This window comes from Mastigoproctus giganteus, chromosome 7, assembly GCF_048544385.1.
Source record: "Mastigoproctus giganteus isolate SK-2022 chromosome 7, ASM4854438v1, whole genome shotgun sequence".
NCBI classification, from domain to species: domain Eukaryota; kingdom Metazoa; phylum Arthropoda; class Arachnida; order Uropygi; family Thelyphonidae; genus Mastigoproctus; species Mastigoproctus giganteus.
In genome coordinates, this window is record NC_143581.1 from 127,280,386 (window position 1) to 127,300,937 (window position 20,552).

General features: G+C 36.4%; 1 protein-coding gene across 1 annotated transcript in view; it reads right to left on the minus strand.

Moving 5' to 3' along the window:
- The window catches only part of retm (real-time), a 310,490-nt gene that overhangs the window by 166,994 nt on the left and 122,944 nt on the right, over nucleotides 1–20,552 (minus strand). Inside the window, exon 9 of the mRNA XM_090377088.1 lies at nucleotides 215–285. Coding sequence (XP_090233214.1) covers nucleotides 215–285 — 71 coding nt within the window. The remainder of the gene's footprint in view (nucleotides 1–214; nucleotides 286–20,552) is intronic.

Below are 20,552 nucleotides of genomic sequence, written 5' to 3' on the forward strand. Positions count from 1 at the left end.
TAAGCATGCCACTTTTTCAAAAGGTAACCCAATTTCCTATTCTTTACATTCATATTGAGTGTACTCATTTCCAGGATCTACAGTGAATATACACATCTGTCCGATAGTTTTTCTCCAATTTGTACAATAAATATATCTGTTATAATTAATACTTTTAAGGGATTGAAAGTGAAGTATCTAATTATATATTCTGATTAGTTAAATTAGCTATTACCTTACAGGCCTGCCATTAATTCTTGTTGCTTCTTCAGCTCTTCTTAGTCCTTCTTCACAAACATGGAGTGTCTGTAAAAGTAAATTATACAGAAAAATCACAAAACTACAAATTTTTAGTTAAATCAGTAACTTTTGGAGACAGTCATGGATTCTTATCCTTATTTACTTATTTTATAAATGTGAAGTAATATTTGATTATTCTGATTGCTGACAAGATAAACTTTTCAAACTTTTCACAACTCTTAAACTACCTAGAAACCTTTCGTCTGATCAACGATCGCCAGTATGGATTCCGTCAGTGTCAATCCACTGGTGATATTCTGGCTTATGTTACCCATTTATGGACTAATTCAATGGAAAGGTTCGGTGAAACACGAGTAGTTGCTCTTGACATCTCAAAGGCTTTCGATGATGTTTGGCCTAAAGGTCTTCTAAACAAGCTTCCATCTTATGGTTTGCCAACTGTTTTTTGTAATTAGGTTGTTTGTTTGTTTGTTATTTGGTTTTTAGGAGCATTAGCAACTAAGGCCATATTGCTCCGGGATATGCGGTGGTCATTCCCTGACCTTTCCGCATCCTCCGTATTTGGTGGTGACGGGCTCGAACCCCGGTCTAATCAAGAAGCATGTGCTACGCACTGCTGCTCCTTCCCACCTGGCTACGGAGGCGCCTTGTAATTAGGTATCCAAATTTCTCTCTGACAGCTCACTGAAGGTGATGGTAGATGGCTTTTTGTCTTCTGACAATAATACTGATGTTCCCTAAAGTTCAGTTCTTTCTCCCACTATTTTCCTCTTGTATATTAATGCACTCCTTCCATTGACCAGAAATCCCATTGACAGTTTTGCTGATGATTGCACATTGCATTCCATCTTCCAGTTTGCAAAATTTTTCACTGTTCAAACAGCTTCAACTTCTAGAATATCCACTACCAATGCCTTGAATGCTGATCTCCAAGTAATTCTTTAGTGGGAAAAAGATAACTTAGTTCATTTCGATCCTTCTAAAACTAAGTCCTTTCTTATATCTCGCGAGATACAAGATAAAAGGATTCTTCTACTCCTATGCTTACCTTCGATGACACTCGAATTTCTAGGCAAGATCACATATCCCTATTGGGAATTACCGTAACTTCTAATCTCTCTTGGCATAAGCACATTACAAATATTGCGTCCTCTTCATCTAAAAAAACTGTGTTTTCTCTTTCGCTCCTGGCATTACTTTTTTTTCCCAAACTTTTCCAAAAGAGGGAAGTTCACTCTGTAAAAATCACAAATCCGCCCTACCATGGAATATTGCTCTCACATCTGTGGTGGTGCTCCCAATACCTCTCCCAGGTTTCTAGATTCCATTCTAAAGAGGGAAGTTATGTTAATTAATGACTCATCTCTAACTGAGTCTCTCCACTCTCAGTCTCTTAGATGTTCTGTTCTTGCCGCATGCCTTTTCAACAGATACTTCCATGGGTACTGTCCTTCTGAATTGGCTTCTATAATTCCCACACTCTCTATCTCTCCTTCAAAGCAGTACGAACACATGTAGCAATCAGTAAACATTATTTTACTGTCCAACTTCAAACTCACAGAATTAACTTTTCTTCTTTCTCATTTATTCATTCAACTTCTGTTTTTGGGAACAATAATACATATTTCCAGAGAATTTCAATCTACAGAAGTCTAATGTCAACAAATATCTTCTTTAATCTTCTTAATTTCCAACCCATTCAAAATACTAAGTACTATTAGGTTCTAATACCTCTGGTGCTCGGATTTACATAAAAAACATAAAACCATCCATAGTTACATTCTCTAAAAGCTACATCTTCTTCCCTCCTAAACCATGAATATTATCCACATTATTCAGAAAAGGATGCAGTTTTCTTACCCACATGTTGCTTCCCCCCCCCCAACACACAGTCTACTTTTTGAAAAGCTAGATGTCAGGTAGAAAGAAAGAGACAAATCAAGCCATTTATGAAACAAAACATACATAAAACACTTTTTTCTAAACTTCTATTCAAAAGTTTCAACTTTTGAATAGAAGTTAACTTTCACTGATATTAGAATTAGTAGAGGCATACTGTAAGAGGTAAAATCTTACATGTTTAATATTTAAAAAAAAAAAAAGTGAGATTTATGTAAAATAAAGATTAGGAAATGGCAATATGGGGAAGCGAACCTTACAAGCCAAGGGATTAAATTAGACAACGTCTGTACAAGGGAAGCGGTAAGTGGAAAGCTATTAGCAACCTGGGTACACTCGATTCCCAGCTCACACAGACAAACCAAAACAATAGAAGCGCGTAACTACTGCTATTAGCAGAAGGTGGCAAATCTGGTAAACAATAGCGCCGTGGAACATGCTACTGTCAGGACAATTCTTTAATCGTGACACCTGGAGAAGAGAAGATAGTATATACGGAACGAAATACTGGGAATTAGATTTAAGGCTGGCGGCTGGCTGTCGTGATGGCAAAGTTGTTAGATCGTGGGAAATTAGTCTGCCACAGTATAACTATAAGCGGCTGACTTCAAAGGTACAGACAGCCTGGGAAAATTTACAAAGTTCTTAAAATAAGAAGGGATAGGGCACAAAATGGACACCGTGAGAAAGATTAAAATTAGCTCTGAAGATACATACAGCTTGAGAAATTTTAAAGAACGAATAGAAAATAGGGAAAGTTGATAAAATGAATAAGATTGGTTAACTGAAAATTAGAGCGGATTTGACATATGTAAGCGGTACAGAAATTGAGAGGTACAGAAATTGAGGAGAGAGGTCAGACCCCGCAGTTGAGCATTAGGTGGATGGTTATGGAAACGAGTTAGGCGTCAGATCCCGTAGTTGAGCTTTATGCGGGTGTTTACGAAAATGAGTTAGGGGAAGACAAAGTGAGATTCTTGTGGGTGTTTGGGGAAACGAGTTAAGAATGACAAAGTCGAGATTCTTGTCAGAGTTGTAAAAAATGAGTTAGAACAGACAGTTGGGTTTTTCGTCGATATAGGTAAAAATGTGTTAGTAACATGTACAGTTGAGAGTTCTGTTGTAGTAGAAATTATGTGTCAGTTAACATTTGAGCGTTCGGTCGTGTTGGAAAAATGAGAAGGGTAGCGTCCTGGGAAGTTTTCTTCTTGAAAGAGTTTTAATAGGTGGAGCGGAAAAAGCGAGGGTAGCCCCTATGAGCTTTCTCCTTGTGAAAGGTTTTAATAAGGTGGGAAAAAAAGAGCGAAAACTCGGAATTAGTAGCTCAATGAGAAGGAAGGAAGCAGTGAATGGAAGGTAGCCGAATAAAGTGGAGGAAGGACGCCAGATCCATGCAGCAAGGAGTTCCTGATAATTATCTATAGCAGTTCCAGGTGAAAGCAGATGAAGGAGAACCTCAGTGAGCCAAAAATGGAAGTTTAAAACCTCCCCGGAAAGGAAAGAAAAAAGATAATAGTAAATAATGTAAGTTAACAAGGACTGTTAGGAAACAGTATAGTGATTAATTAAAATGAAAAAGAGTGGTAGCAGTAGAAGTAAATTGATAGATAAATTATCTCTGAAGTAAATTATAGATATACAAACAGAGTTTAATTATGTAAAAAAGGCTATTGTAGAATGCAAGATAAACAAAAGATAAGTAATAGATTAGATTGTTGTCAAATGATTATATAATGTGTTAGGAGGATAGTAAAGTTAATATGAGAAGGTTTTATAATGTTTTAAGGATAGATAATTGTATATAGTGATTGTATTAATGAACAATTGTTGGTTCAAAGATAGATAATTGAATTATAATTGAATTAAATTCAATTAGATAATTGAATGTTTTAAGGATAAATAATTGAATATACAGTAAACCCCCGCTATTCGCGGGGGTTACGTTCCTGAGAAATGCCGCGAATACTGAGTTATGGCTCCCATAGTAATAAAGGGGTTCCGTTCCAAAGTATAAAATATATAAGAAAAACTAGTCTAAAATTTTGTCTATGTATTATATGTACCTTCATAATATGACTATATACGTAGACAGTACATAGTGAAATGCAAGCATATGGCATCGAAATGAAAATAAGAAACAATTTAATATTAAATGTAATATTTATTAGAAATTTCAAACAAATCTTTCAAACCAACGTCTTTGCTAGCTAAAAAACCTATCCCGCCCATGCTATCACCAGTTTCGCTAAAGCGTTGATAAGGAGTTTTGCGTTTTCACGAATGATGAGTGAATTTAACGGAATTTTATTTTGAGTTCGGTCTTCTATCCACGGATTTAAAGCTTTTTCCATTTTTTCTAATTTAACATCACGAGTTACAGAGCAAATTTTTGAAGCAATTGGCGCGTTTTCACGGACACTACGGTGGATTTTTTCTTCCGATTTCTTGATTGATCGTACCGTTGACTCATTGATTTTATAATGTTTTGCCACTGAGGAGACACTTTCACCATTAGAAATTTTATCTAATAACTCGATTTTATTCGCTAATGTCATCACCTTCTTTGATATTTTCACATTTCTCTTGTTATTTGTAGTCATATTTTTGTAGGGGTTAGAAAGAACTTGTCCACAATAAAGTCACTTTCTTCCGTTAACACACTCGAAAAAGTCTGTTTTACACTGCAAAACGGTAGATTTATCACTTTTGTAAGCATATCAATTTATAAATTGATAAATTTATTCAATTTATAAGCATATAAATTAAAAGCAAACGACGAAACCTTCCATAACAAGCGCATAACACATATTGAACAAGGATTAGCGAGAAACATTCACGCTCGCGATTTTGTCACCCCTCTCCCACTGAGCGCTGTTTTGACCGGGAAAGATAATTTTAGCCACTCCCATGTTTTTTTATGGCAGAAAATATTCACAGCGCTTTAAAATTCACATTTTTTAGGTTTCATTTTATATTAAATCGGCGATCGCGAATACAGATACCGCGAATAGCGGGGGTTTACTGTATAGTGTTTGTATTGATGAAGAATTGTTGGTTCTAAGATAGATAAATGAATGGATAGTAAAGTTTATATGAGAAGGTTTGATTATGTTTTAAGGATAGACAATTGAATATATAGTGTTTGTATTGATGAAGAATTGTTGGTCCAACTGAAAGACTAATAACAAATAGGGACTTTAGGAAAGTTATGATTGGTCTTCAGTTATTGTAACAGAATGGTGAGAACACAGAGTATAATGATGAAAATAGCATATTGATTGTTAATATAAGAATAATATATGCAAGGTATCCTATATTTAACTTTGTATGCATATTACATGTTTTTTATTCAATTGCATATTATGTTGTATATACAGTAATACCCCGACTTACGCGAACTCGGAGTTACGCGGTTCTTGATTTTTTCGTTTGGCAACGCTGCCGCACACTATCTTCAAGGTCGTTTTTCATATGTTATCGATATACGGTGCGACGGCGGAGAATGAGAGCGAAAGATGAACAAAATTCAACTTTGCTGCTTTTGTGTTTTTTATATCAGTGAAGGGGAAACACATTTCACCATAATAACGTAAAAAATAACACAATTCCAGCTATCGGTATAATCGCAAATGCAATTAGATCGAGTTTACTACCAGTTTATAACAGATTTCACTAGCAGAAACGCAACTGGATTTTTATTGTTTTATGGTAGTAACCCCTAGAAATGTGAGGTGTTAATAGCGTATCTCTGCCTTTATGGTGTTGTTTATTCAGTTGCTACATGCGCGCAGCTTTGTTTATGCGTATCAAGCGTGCTCCTCGTTTTGTAATTGTGCTTTATTCCCTGAAAATTAGCAAAATACTTAATTAACAGGTGTGAAAAGGAAGCGTCCTGGTGAAGACATTGCAGATTCAGAGAGAAAAAGAAAAGCAATTATCGATAAACAGAGGCGGACTGGGTCAAAAATTCTTACCCGGGGAAAATTTATAGTGGCCTCATACTATGGTTTATGGCCAAAATCACATTGGCCCACCAGGGTTTCCCCGGTAAGGCTTATGGCCAGTCCGCCTCTGTCGAGAGAAAAAATATGAAATTGTGAAACGCTTTGAGCAAAATGAAAGACCATGTGATATTGCACGTGCTACAGGCCTAAATGAAGCAACGGCGAAAAGCACATGACAATTGCAAACTTGACAGGTTGAAAATTGAAAAGGGCTCAATTGTAAAGGGCTTAAAAATTTTAGAAAACATAGACTCCAACGAAGAACGCGTTATAGCTACAAAGAAAGGAATAAAAAAATTATTAGCTTGCTATGAAGAAATTCTGCGTGAAAAAAAAGGCGCTGTGTCGTCAGACGAATTTGTTAGATTTTATGAAGCCATCGACATCGAAATAACTTTTTTACGTAAGTCATTTGTTTTTTTAACACATATTTTGTATTAATATGTATAAAGAACTGCAATTTTATTAATATTTTTCTTCTAAACTAGTGTTTTTGTTAGTCCTTGGTCCCAATTAAGCAAAATTTATATGTATTTATATGCAAAGTTTTACCCCGACTTACGCGATTTTCGTCGGACCCACCTATCGCGTAACTTCGGGGTATTACTGTATATATATATATATATATGTAAATAAACTTTGTTGCTTATTAAAATGTGTTGTTTGTTATTCCTGAACATTCAGCCCTTCCGAAGGGAATTATAATTAATTGAGAAGTTCCCTTGAATTTGGAATTCTCCTGTAAAGTAAAGTCAGATGTGTAAGTGGGGAAATTACAATAAGGTGGATAAACATTATAAGGGAACATTAAAGAAATAAAAGAAAAATAATCATTTAAATTTTTCCACCCCCCCACAATATTGTGGGGGGGGTGAAATTTGAAGCTTGATGATATATATATTTTATATTTATATTAATTATTATTTGTTACATTATATGAGTTTGTCCACCTTATTTTAATTTCCCCACTTACACATCTGACTTTACTTTACAGGAGAATTCCAAATTCAAGGGAATTTCTCAATTAATTATAATTCCCTTCGGAAGGGCTGAGTGTTCAGGAATAACAAACAACACATTTTAATAAGCAACAAAGTTTATTTACATATATATATATATACAACATAATATGCAATTGAATAAAAAACATGTAATATGCATACAAAGTTAAATATAGGATACCTTGCATATATTATTCTTATATTAACAATCAATATGCTATTTTCATCATTATACTCTGTGTTCTCACCATTCTGTTACAATAACTGAAGACCAATCATAACTTTCCTAAAGTCCCTATTTGTTATTAGTCTTTCAGTTGGACCAACAATTCTTCATCAATACAAACACTATATATTCAATTGTCTATCCTTAAAACATAATCAAACCTTCTCATATAAACTTTACTATCCATTCATTTATCTATCTTAGAACCAACAATTCTTCATCAATACAAACACTATATATTCAATTATTTATCCTTCAAACATTCAATTATCTAACTGAATTTAATTCAATTATAATTCAATTATCTATCTTTGAACCAACAATTGTTCATTAATACAATCACTATATACAATTATCTATCCTTAAAACATTATAAAACCTTCTCATATTAACTTTACTATCCTCCTAACACATTATATAATCATTTGACAACAATCTAATCTATTACTTATCTTTTGTTTATCTTGCTTTCTACAATAGCCTTTTTTACATAATTAAACTCTGTTTGTATATCTATAATTTACTTCAGAGATAATTTATCTATCAATTTACTTCTACTGCTACCACTCTTTTTCATTTTAATTAATCACTATACTGTTTCCTAACAGTCCTTGTTAACTTACATTACTTACTATTATCTTTTTTCTTTCCTTTCCGGGGAGGTTTCAAACTTCCATTTTTGGCTCACTGAGGTTCTCCTTCATCTGCTTTCACCTGGAACTGCTATAGATAATTATCAGGAACTCCTTGCTGCATGGATCTGGCGTCCTTCCTCCACTTTATTCGGCTACCTTCCATTCACTGCTTCCTTCCTTCTCATTGAGCTACTAATTCCGAGTTTTCGCTCCTTCACGAGCTACTGATTCTGCGGATTTCGCTCCTCCATCGAGCTACTAATTCAGCAGTTTTGCTCCTCCATCGAGCTACTAATTCTGCAGTTTTGCTCCTCCATCGAGCTACTAATTCTGCAGTTTTCGCTCTTTTTTCTCCACCTTATTAAAACCTTTCACAAGGAGAAAGCTCATAGGGGCTACCCTCGCTTTTTCCGCTCCACCTATTAAAACTCTTTCAAGAAGAAAACTTCCCAGGGCGCTACCCTTCTCATTTTTCCAACACGACTGAACGCTCAAATGTTAACTGACATATATTTTCTACTACAACAGAACTCTCAACTGTACATGTTACTAACACATTTTTACCTATATCGACGAAAAACCCAACTGTCTGTTCTAACTCATTTTTACAACTCTGACAAGAATCTCGACTTTGTCATTCTTAACTCGTTTCCCCAAACACCCACAAGAATCTCACTTTGTCTTCCCCTAGCTCATTTTCGTAAACACCCGCATAAAGCTCAACTACGGGATCTGACGCCTAACTCATTTCCATAACCATCCACCTAATGCTTAACTGCGGGGTCTCACCTCTCTTCCCCTCTTCACTCACTTTTTGTTTATCTCAATTTCTGTGCCTACATATGTCAAATCCGCTCTAATTTTCACTTAACCAATCTTATTCATTTTATCAACTTTCCCTATTTTCTATTCGTCCTTTAAAATTTCTCAAGCTGTATGTATCTTCAGAGCTAATTTTAATCTTTCTCACGGTGTCCGTTTAGTGCCCTATCCCTTCTTATTTTGAGAACTTTGTAAAATTTCTCAGGCTGTCAGTACCTTTGAAGTCAGCCGCTTATAGTTACACTGTGGTAGACTAATTTCCCACGATCTAACAACTTTGCCATCACGACAGCCAGCCGCCAGCCTTAAATCTAATTCCCAGCATTTCGTTCCGTATATACTATCTTCTCTTCTCCAGGTGTCACGATTAAAGAAATGTCCTGACAGTAGCATGTTCCACAGCGCTATTGTTTACCAGATTTGCCACCTTCTGCTAATAGCGGTAGATACGCGCTTCTATTGTTTTGGTTTGTCTGTGTGAGCTGGGAATCGAGTGTACCCAGGTTGCTAATAGCTTTCCACTTACCGCTTCCCTTGTACAGACGTTGTCTAATTTAATCCCTTGACTTGTAAGGTTCGCTCCCCCATATTGCCATATCCTAATCTTTATTTTACATAAATCTCACTTTTTTTTTTTTTTTTTTAAATATTAACCAAGTAAGATTTTACATCTTACAATACGATGCATGAAAGCAAGCTTATACAGCATCAGCCAAAAAAACCCCGCTCCCATTTCGCCCCTCCATTCGTTCCAAATACCTGTCCAGCTCAGCCTTACAAATTTATTTAGCCTATCAACTTCCAGAACAAAAGATGGAAGTCTGTTCCACCGATCAACTATCCGCTGGCTAAAGGCAAACTTCAGCACATCTATACTACAACTGTCTTTCCTAAATTTGAATTTAAGCCTTCTCAGGTGATCATTCTGAGCAAGAGAGAGAATCCCATCAGCATTGAGCATGCTCAAACCATTCAAGGCTTTATACACCTCAATTAGATCACCTCGCAGGTGCCTAATCTCCCGACACTGTAATCTGCAAAACTTAGAGGGCTGCTCTTACGAAGAAGCCTTTCTTCGTAAGAGCAACCCTTTGTTCCACTTCTTGTGGCCTTCTCTGTACTCGTTCCAGCAGCTCTACATTCTTCTTAAAAAATGAGCCTCCAGACCTGTATACAGTACTCAAGGTGTGGTCTCACCATTGCCTATACAAGGGGATAATCACCTCCTTATCCCTGCTAGAAAAATTCCTGTATATCATTGACAAGACACCATGAGCCACTATTGCAGACTGTCTGCACTGCACAGAAAACTTCATATCTGCCTGCCAAATTACCCCCAGGTCCTTTTCATTCTCTACTACTGTCAGTGTGGTACCACAGAGTTGATACGTTACTCCGGGGTTACTGTTTCCCATATGTAGTACTTTACATTTGTCAATGTTAAACTTCATTTGCCACATCTCAGCCCATCTGCACAACTTTTCTAGATACTGTTGCAGCAGCATACTGCCATTAACTACCCTGCCAACCTTCGTATCGTCTGCAAACTTGGACATTAAGCCTGATATACCATCATTAATATCATTTATAAATACAGAACACAACAATGGACCAACACTGAACCCTGATAGGCTCCACTAATAACATTAATCCACGAAGAGCAGTGTCCATTGATTACCACTCTGTCTTTTCCGACTCAACCATCCCTTTATCCATAGCAGCAATTTACCTCCAATGCCATCCAATTTGTGCAGCAGTCTTCCTTGTGCAACAGTATCAAAAGGCTTTCTAAGATCCATATATATAATATCAAAGTTATTCCTTGCATCCAGTTCCATCATAGTATCCAATGAAATTGGTCAGACAAGACTTCCCCTTAACAAAACCATGCTGTCCGGGCTATAACTGAAGTCTTCTCTAGATGATCCTGCAGTGCTCCTTTAATCATTGCCCCCATTAATTTCCCTGAAACAGAAGTTAAACTAACAAGTCTATAATTACTTGTGTCGCCCTTTGATCCTCCTTTGTGAATTGGGGTCACATTTGCACATCTCCAGTCTATGGGTACCTTCCTTGAGTCCAAGAAGCGCTCATAATTATGGCTAAGGATTTGCTTACTTCCTTAGCTGACCCCCTTTAATATAACTGGATAGATTCAATCTGTCCCTGGGTGCCTTTTCTTATTTTATCTTCAACAATTTCTCCTCCTCTTTCCTCTGTTATTACAAATTCATCTAACTCACTGCCAGAGTTTAATTCACCTCTGGCATTTCCCTCCCTGAATAACTGCTCAATGTGTGAATGTAGATACAAAATACTTAGTTTGTTAGCCACCTGAGCAGGATCATCAACAGTTGAACCATCCATATCCAGTGGACCAATATGATTCATCTCTTTCCTTCTAGAGTTTACTAGATAAAGAACTTTTTTCTATTTTTCTTTGCATCCTTTGCCAAAAATTTCTTATAATCTGCCTTTGCCTGCCTAACCTCCTTTGTGACTTGGTTACAGACCAGCTTATATCTATCATAGGCTTCCATGTCACCCATTAATTTATATGTATCCCATGCATTTTTCTTCTCTGCCACATGTCTCATTAGTTCACCTGACCTAATGAAACAGGTGGCCTAAACCATGAACAATATTTCTTTGTTGGTATATAAAGCTTAGTATCTTCCAAGGTTAATTCTTTGAATGCTTCCTTTTTGAATTTGCTGTTTTTAACATCATCAGTTGACCCAACCGTATCGAATTTAAATACTGTCTCAGACCTCCATTGTTGCCTTTACGAAAGAAAAACCTTTTCCTTTACCACTGATGGTAGTTACCTCTTTGAGTAAATCCCACTTGATCACACTGTGATCACTGCCACCTAGTGGTTCCTTTACCTGCAGATTCTTAACACATGAAGAATTGCTACTGATAATGAGATCAAGAGTATTACTACCTCTAGTTGCCTCCTGAACATACTGATGTAGAAAACAATCATCCAATAAATCCACAAAAGCCTAGCTAGTGTGTGAATGCCCAATTTACACAGTATTTAAATTCGATATGGTTGGGCAACTGATGATGTTAAAAACACAAATTCCAGTCAATATCTGGGAAATTAAAATCCTACTTTATAAGACTCTGATTTACTGGCCCACTATTTCCCTGTACAGTTTTTTATTATACTCATCAGAGTCATTAGGTCTATAACACACTCTTACTCTCAATTTTGATCTCCCAGTGCTTACGTCACATCAAACTGACTCGACACTGCATTGTCCAGCAATGTCGACTGGCTTCACTTCCTTGGATTTTATGTGTTTCTTAACTAATAGCATATCCCCTCCTCCCTTCCTATCTTGTCTATCCTTCCTGTACACATTGTACTCCCCAAATTTCACTTCTGCATTCCTTATATTTGTGTGACATCACGTCTGATATTCCTACAATATTTGCCTTTGATGTTTTGACCAACACCTCAAATTCATCGAATTTATTTACCAAACTCCTAGCATTGGTGTAAACGCAAGTATACATGCACCTGTTCCTATTCTTAGCTACCCTAACACAATCCATGTATTTACTTGTACCGCAATGACTCTCAGTCTCTAAAATCCCCAGCATCTTGTTTTCCAGGCTGCTGCTCATTCCAATAGAAGCAGTGCAAGAATCACTTTCACCTCTGCCAGCGGCTACTGTTAAACTATTAGTCCTTGTATCCCCCAAGCTATCAGTTTTCCGACCCACCTAACACTGCCTCGATAGCATCAGCAAATATTCTTGCACCCTTTCTATTTAAGTGTATCCCATCCCTGTAGGAGCAGTCTGTCCTGTTAACAAGCACAGACCACGTGAGAAAAATTCTACCCCTTGAGTCTTGCCCAATCTCTCCAGGGCCGAATTGATCGACAAGGTTCTCATCATATACTCCCTCCTATCGTGTCTGGGCAGAATTGCAGACACTTTCAAGTACAGCCCTAATTCACGGCTTTTTTTTTCAACAGTTGAAATTACTTTGTTAAGTCATTCCGCTGGTCTCCTACTCTTAATATCATTAGTGCCAACATGTATACAGCAATATTACCTTTTGTACCCTTAAAAGATGATATCTGCTATACTAGGTTTGCCCCTGGCAGACATACCCTGGTCGTGTTCCAGCTATCCTTTTTACACAATATGTTCCCCATTTCCCTGACAACTACCTGTGGGATCAGTGCATTCTTCCTTGGGATTGCCACTGTGTTGGGTGATGATCAAGTGCAAGCTCTGAGAGCTTGATGCGACCCCTCAATTTAGATCCTTTGAGGGCATCCACCCTGTCCGTCAAGCTTTCATAGAAGCCCATAACAACACTGGGGTTGTTGCCTGATTTGCTCACACTCCTTACATTGCGCATACACAAAGACGTTCCCCCTTGGCAACATGTCCCGTACCTGATTGCTCCACAAACATCAAACAAGCAGTGCATTTTAAAAGGCTGTGATTCAGAGGGCAACTGCCCCCCTCAGTTCTCCCCTGAGCCACAGCACTCCCATTAGCTTGAGCCTTTTGCTGTGCTGCTCTGGTCTGAGTCATGATTTCGATTCAATTTTAATAGAATTTTAATTTCAGTACAAAATTATAACCCTAAACTTATATCCCAATACAGTTAACACTATATATATATATATATATATATATATTTTTTTTTCAGTATCGAGTATTATCTCCAAATTTCATTATAATACTTCCGTATCAAGTTATGTATTAATTAATAATGTTACGTTTGTAAAATATAAGTTATTATATGTATTTAGTTTAAAAAAAGTACAATTTAATTAACAATGAAGTTTAAAAGATTAATAAATTTTAGTGGTTAATTGGTACTACTATGAGCTATACTATACTAAACTAAGCTAATGCTATCTAGTATGGGATATAACGTTGTATCGTATAACAATGGCAGCAAGTTAGAATGGTAAATCTACGGATACTAATTATTAATTAACTTCCAAAATCTTGCTATCTAAATTCAGAATAAACCAAGGATCTTGACTAGGTTTAAAAGCTACTTATAGAAAATAATTTAATATAACAATTAAGTCAATAAAGTGGCTAAATATAGCTAAAAACCCTGCATTTGCCGGAGCTGCAAAACACGTGGATTTTACTTAGTATCAGTAAAATCCACTTGTAAAACACGTGGATTTTACTGATACTAAGTAATAACCTACAAAATCTCTATCGAAGTTAAAAATGAAACTAAGTATCTTAACTAGGAATATAAATCTAGTCTAGAAAATAAATGAATATGCCAATTTAAGTTAATAAAACTTCTCTATTAGCCAGAGCCGTAAAAGCTTTGCCTGCACAAGGCTATGCTCTTCATGTGTCTTATTTTAAACTTCTTTTGGATTATGAAGTGGATGCGAACATGTCACCAGTACTCACTAGCAATTACTGACTGGACTTTTAAAATCACTAACTCGGAAAAGCACTCGTATGGAATCTTCTCTCATTACTTCTCTATCCTCTTCTTTAAACATATATAAATAAGCAGTTGCTACTGTTCTAGTGTAGTTAAATATTTATCAAAACACAGCCAATGCATGCACTCATAATTAAAAATCTTTTTGCTTCAGTTCATGCATGAATTGAAATTGTTTAAATCTTTCCAAATACTGAAAAATAAATGTTATGCAAAGTTTGCCAAAATTTTTTAACCGTGTTATGTAAGTACCATGTTGTGTGAGGATTGCTGCAATTTATCAATCGTATTAGGGCGAAACCATGTTGTAGAAGTATTGTATATCACAAATACTATATATTATGTAGAACAGCACACGCTGTTCTACATAATATATAGTGGTATTACGGAGTAAATCCAATCTTTTCTATATAAAAGACACTCCTGTCGAAATACACTGATCGACATCTAATCTAATCCATAAAAGAAAATAAAAAAGTGTAAGAAAAAATCAACATTGGCTCCATGGAGCCAAATGTGGCTCCATGAATAACATCATGTGAAATGAAAAAATGCAATTTAAGCTTAATAAAATCAGTTTTATTTTATTCAGTATTTTCATTTACAATCAACAAAGATTTATGGTAACTAAAGTAGGATACATAGTTGAAACAATTCAAACTAGTAAAATTGAGACTGAAGACCAAGTCAATACACGACTGACCACACTTAGTCGATTTTGTAGGATCCAATATGAGTTTAAGATCGAAAGTTAATTCCACGAAGTCGAAGAATGGAGCATTTTCAGGTTTCTTAACGTCAATGTTGAAATTACCCAATAAAATTATTGGGATCTTTTGAAAGTTGAATTTTCTTACAACTTTAGGTATGTCTCCAGACTTTGGCATATAAATCGTTACATTGGATATTAAGAAAACTTTAATCTGCTCCAATGTTGAATTAGGTGAGATGTAGAATGTTACAAGCAAAGTCTTCTATCCATTTTTTTCAACTTCAGCTGCATAAATGTCACCACAATTATCTGTACCAGTCATTTGCTGTAGTGAGTCCACATCCACAGTAATAAGAATGTGGCATACATATCGTCGATTCGACTTTATTGTATATCACAACACCACCAGATCGCACAGAAGGTCTTTCGAATTGTGTGATACATTGGTATCCTCGAACATCAACATTTTCATAGTTTTAAAGCCATGTTTCATTTAATGCCAAGATATTTGATTCCATGAGAACTGGATCAGTCGCAATGTCTTCGCTATGACGTTTCAAACTCTGCGTATTCAACAATACCATTCTGAAACTCAACGAAGCAACTTGATCCCAAAATTGTAATGCGATTGTAGAAAGTGTTTCAATTCATTTCGAAGATCTTGCATCTTAGGTTTGTTACAACCGCGAGCATGGTAGAATGTAACGTTGTCTTTCTGGTGTACAGGCCATTGATGCTTATAACTCTCGACAATGCAACGTATACCAGTTGCTGTTCGAGACTTATCGTAATCGAGTACAATTTCTTTGAAATTTCCACCCTGAGATTTATGAACTGTCATGGCACAAGCTTCAACCAAAGGATGGATTCTTTTGCATTTAAGCATTTTGCTTTTGAAAGATACTGTGGCGGAATGTCTTGTAATCGGAGTCCAGCCAGATTTTAATACGCCACAATGGGACAATATGTGCGGGTGAGAGTTGAGACAACTCTTAGTTCCAACATTCTTGCTTTCGAAATGCAACCACAATCTTTTGATTTCTGTTTCTTCCATCTCAACGTGTTGTAAAGTTCCGATTCCTCCACTGACCAAACCATCTCCAAAATTGATGTTCGTAGTGATCATGTAAGGTTTTCCAGTTGATAGATGCAATAAGTATGGCAAACCTCCAGTTTTGATGGGGCTTTGTTCGCTTACTAGTCAACTGTTCGTGACTCTTGTAACCAGTGACACGATTGTCAGATGTACAATCAACGGTGGTGTTTCCTTCCAATGCTTGAGCATTATATTCAACATCGTTGTTAAGATGAAACAAACAAACAGCATTTGGTACTTTTTCCATGACAAAGTCTCATGTTCCAAATTGACTTCTTTTCTTCAATGTCTAACATTTCGCTGTTTCCAATTTTAGTTAATATGCCAGAAAATACAACATCACTCTGTCTCATCACCTGAACCAGTGGAAAGAAACTGAGGGACCGCCACAAAACTGCACCACTGATGGAATTCTTATGAGGCATGAATATTTGCCTTGCATTCACTGGCGGCAACTGATGCAAATCTCCACAAAATATTCTAAACCACCAAACTCTTGATCGAATTCTGCGGTGATCTCTTGCAGTCTGGTGTTGATCGTAGGCAAAATGTCAGCTTCGATCATGCTAACTTCATCGATGAATACTGCTTGAACGTTACGACAGAGGTGCAAAGTTTCTCGAGCAAGACCACCATGTATTCGCATCATACCAACTTTGAACGGCAAATGAACTGTAGTACCATTGATCGTTACGGCTGCCTTCCCTGTCAATGCATTGGTGATGAATGCTTCGTTAAGCAAGTTGTGCGCCTGACTTAAGCAATTGTAAGTTTCCATCATAATTTTCAAGGTAAATGTCTTGCCACAGCCTGCTGTACCAGTAAAGAATATTTGAAGCGGTGTTGTGTTAGCTTGATCTGTTATTTGATGTATAACTTCAAGAATCAACTCGGGTTGTTCTCTATTCGTTATTCGCATCAATGTGCAGTAATCGCCACTGGTCATAACATTATCTCGCCAACGTTCCACAACAAATAGCGATTTTGCCGAAATCATTTCAATATCATCATTGTTCTCTTGAAGTCTGTTACTAGCATCCTCTGCGATTCAACTTTGAACATATTCCTCACATTCTCATTTCGATGCAAAGTTTTCTACAATACTCTAATATCGATGTCCGACTCGTGCCTTTTGCGGTATTTCATAAAGTAATCTTCGTTTTCATCGTATATCTGAAGAAACTTGTTTGAATCTAAGATATCAACCATTTCATTTTCGAAAGGCCAATAAAGCAAAACGATCTCACGTTTATACTCTGCCAATTCAGACATTTCATAATGGCGATACCTTATGACTCGTATCTGTTTTCTAGATTTACATTGTCCCTTCACACCATTGTATTTCGCTGCAAAATCAGCCAAGCAAATCTGACAGAGCCTCTATGTTTTGGTCTTTTCTAATATTTCTGTAAAATATTTTCATTCCATATGTTGGTAGAATCATCATTGAGATTTTCTTCAGCCATTTGCTTCTTGCTCTTCTTACTTTTTTGACGCTTGTGAGGCCAAGTAGTTGGAATGTATAAAACTTCTCTACTAGCCTTAGACCTTGGCTGGTGAAGCAAATACCAAGCTGCCGCTTGCGAGCTCATTTCAACGCTGTTTAACATTATAATGCTAACGCATTTTAACAAATATGGCAAGTGGGTGTAGTCTTGATCTGGATACTCTTCTTGCAATTTGATCAACTCTTGATGCAAATGGCATATGCCTCTGTTGGTTTTGTTAACATTCCATCAATGTATGATGTGCATGTATGTTCCTCAAGTATGAACTGAAAATGTATGTTGAATTTAATACACCAGCTATCCAAGGATTGAAGGTATTCATCCAAAGTTGTGTCATATTTCTTTTCATTAGAATGGTTGGTCCCTTCAATCCTGATCAAATAACATCCAAGTAAGTTTTCATATCCAACTTGTGTTCTTCTAGAAAGTGCTCGAGTGTATCATAATGTTTCTCTTCAAGATCTTTCTTATATTATTGAAAATGGAGTGTGAAACTCGAACGTGAATTGTCTTGTGTATTCATCGGTATTAAAACTCGAGTTTGATCGATAGGCCAATATGGAATATTGAATCTGCATCGAACATCATTCTTCTTGAAACAAGTAAACGTATGCTTGTGCACTTGATTTGAGTAAGACGTCAGAAGATCCGAAGCATTGACACTGCACAATTCATCTATTATTTCTATAGTCTTTAGCATATCTTCCCAAACCAATTCTTTAGGATCATTTTGTAGCCACAGCAAAATGTGAGCATGCAGACTGCCACAATGCTGGAACTCTATACGCTTGAAAAAATCGATTATTTTGAATTTTCCAAAATGATTGTACCTTTTCGATTGCAGTATATGCATTATAACGTTAACTAGTTTATTCAAGTATATTACACGTGACCGGATCCTCATTGACTAGCTGAGTATGCTGCAATGCTGTCAATTCTTTCATTGGAACCTTCAACTTTTGTATCTTCGCTACTGTTTAGTCTGTTTTCAAGAGATGTGGCCAGCGAACCTCCATCGCACTCAATGTCAGAAACATGGCTGGTTTACAAAGTTGTCCGACCATATCAAAGAGATCTTTCTTGCAGTGAGACGAGTAATGTACAGAATTTGGAGTGGATTTGAGAAATGGCAAGTTACATTCGACACATCCTTCAACAAATCTTTGGTCTTCTACCATACATTTTGTTGTGTTGGAAGTTTCTCCAACACATTTGAAAATGGAATATAAACCTTTGGTTATTCTCAAGGGTAAAATTTTCATCGCCACGTATAGAATACGACGTGCCGTTTCTCCTCGGTGATCTTTTCATTTTATTTTGCTAGTTGCCATCATAAACGGATTAACACGTAATCCATCTTTAAATTTACGTGGAAGGCCTAAGTACATTGCTGGAAACGACAGTTCCTCGGCATGTTCACCGTAAACTATCGACATTGGTTGAATTTGTCATCCAGGAGCAATTGCAAGATATTTGTCTTCATTCCAAAGTAAAGTGTGTTGCTGTGCCATAAGTAATTCAATGTCATTTTCAGACGACGCAATTTTCGCTACATTGTCTACTTGTTTGCTATTGGTAACTCTCTATGAAACTGTAGCAAGCAACTGACGATCAACATTTTAACTATTATAACATTTTTAGAGGAGTATTAATTAAATACCTTAGCCATGATTTCACTGTTTCTTTTCTCGCATATCTTTGCAAGTAAGTCGATTTATGAATCAAATGCTTCTTGATTATATTGAACGCATAATCATCGTCTAAAGCACGAAGCAATTCTCTAACCATATTATTCACGTCAACTGGAACATTCGTGACTTGCCCAACGATACTATAACTGCCAGTTTCATATCGCAAACATCGAATCTGCATGGATGGCAATCTAGCCGAAACCAACCATTCGCTTATAAAACCGAACGGAGGTAAACTGGATGGAAATGGATGATATATGAAGCCTTTGAACTTGGATAACGATAGTACAGTTCCTGATTCTAAGCTTGTGAAGCATGTATTGCAAAGCATTAATGATGCCACGTTCTCTGCTTCTGGAAATTCATCTTCAAGAATTTGTATATGGTTTGGTAATCTCAAATCATTCTGAAGCCACAGTCTGTCGCAAACGCTGCAGACACATCCAAACGAGTTGTTCAAAAACGTTCTTTCAAATTCTTTTGAAGCTAACATATAACAATTTTGACAATCTTGATTCGCTGACTGCACTGTTTTTTCGATGTCGATGGCTGGACATCTGCCTCCAATTGATCTTGCGCACGTTTATGCTTACGACTCTCTCTTGCTTTTCAACGTTAAATTTGTGATTTTGTCAGATCCTTTAAACATGTTCAGTTGCTGTAACTTTCAGCATTGTCACAACTTAACTAAATGAAACACAACTGCACACAAAGCAGTTATTTTAATGAGTTGTTCAACTCTCGAAAACTAATAAATCAATTTGAAAACTAGTGATATATCCTTGTAGAGCTCTCAAAGAGCAACAATTTTTTTTCCTTACTGTTTTTGCCTAACATTTATAGTTTTCAAGATATTGCAAAACCAAACTTGAAAAAGCTGAAATTTTTCAACTCTGAAATTTGCACCGCTATTACTTGGGAACCGTAAGAGCTACATCAAAACTATTTATAGATGTAAAAACTACGTTTGGTATTAAATATCAAAATTGTTAATTTTTCCTTGCATATTCATCGACGGCATTATATACCCAGAAAAATAGGTATAAATTGTTTATAGTATTGTCTATTAGTTTCAGAGATATAACATCTGTTAGATTCACTTTTCCTGACAGCCTAAGCACCATAGGGCACCCCCAGCATTGATGTTATTTATGTCAAAAACTATAAAAAGTAAAATTGTGTGAATGTTAAGTGAATGAAATTTATTATTAATTGCATATTCTATCTTAGCCTTTTCCCTGGACAGACTGATGGCTATGC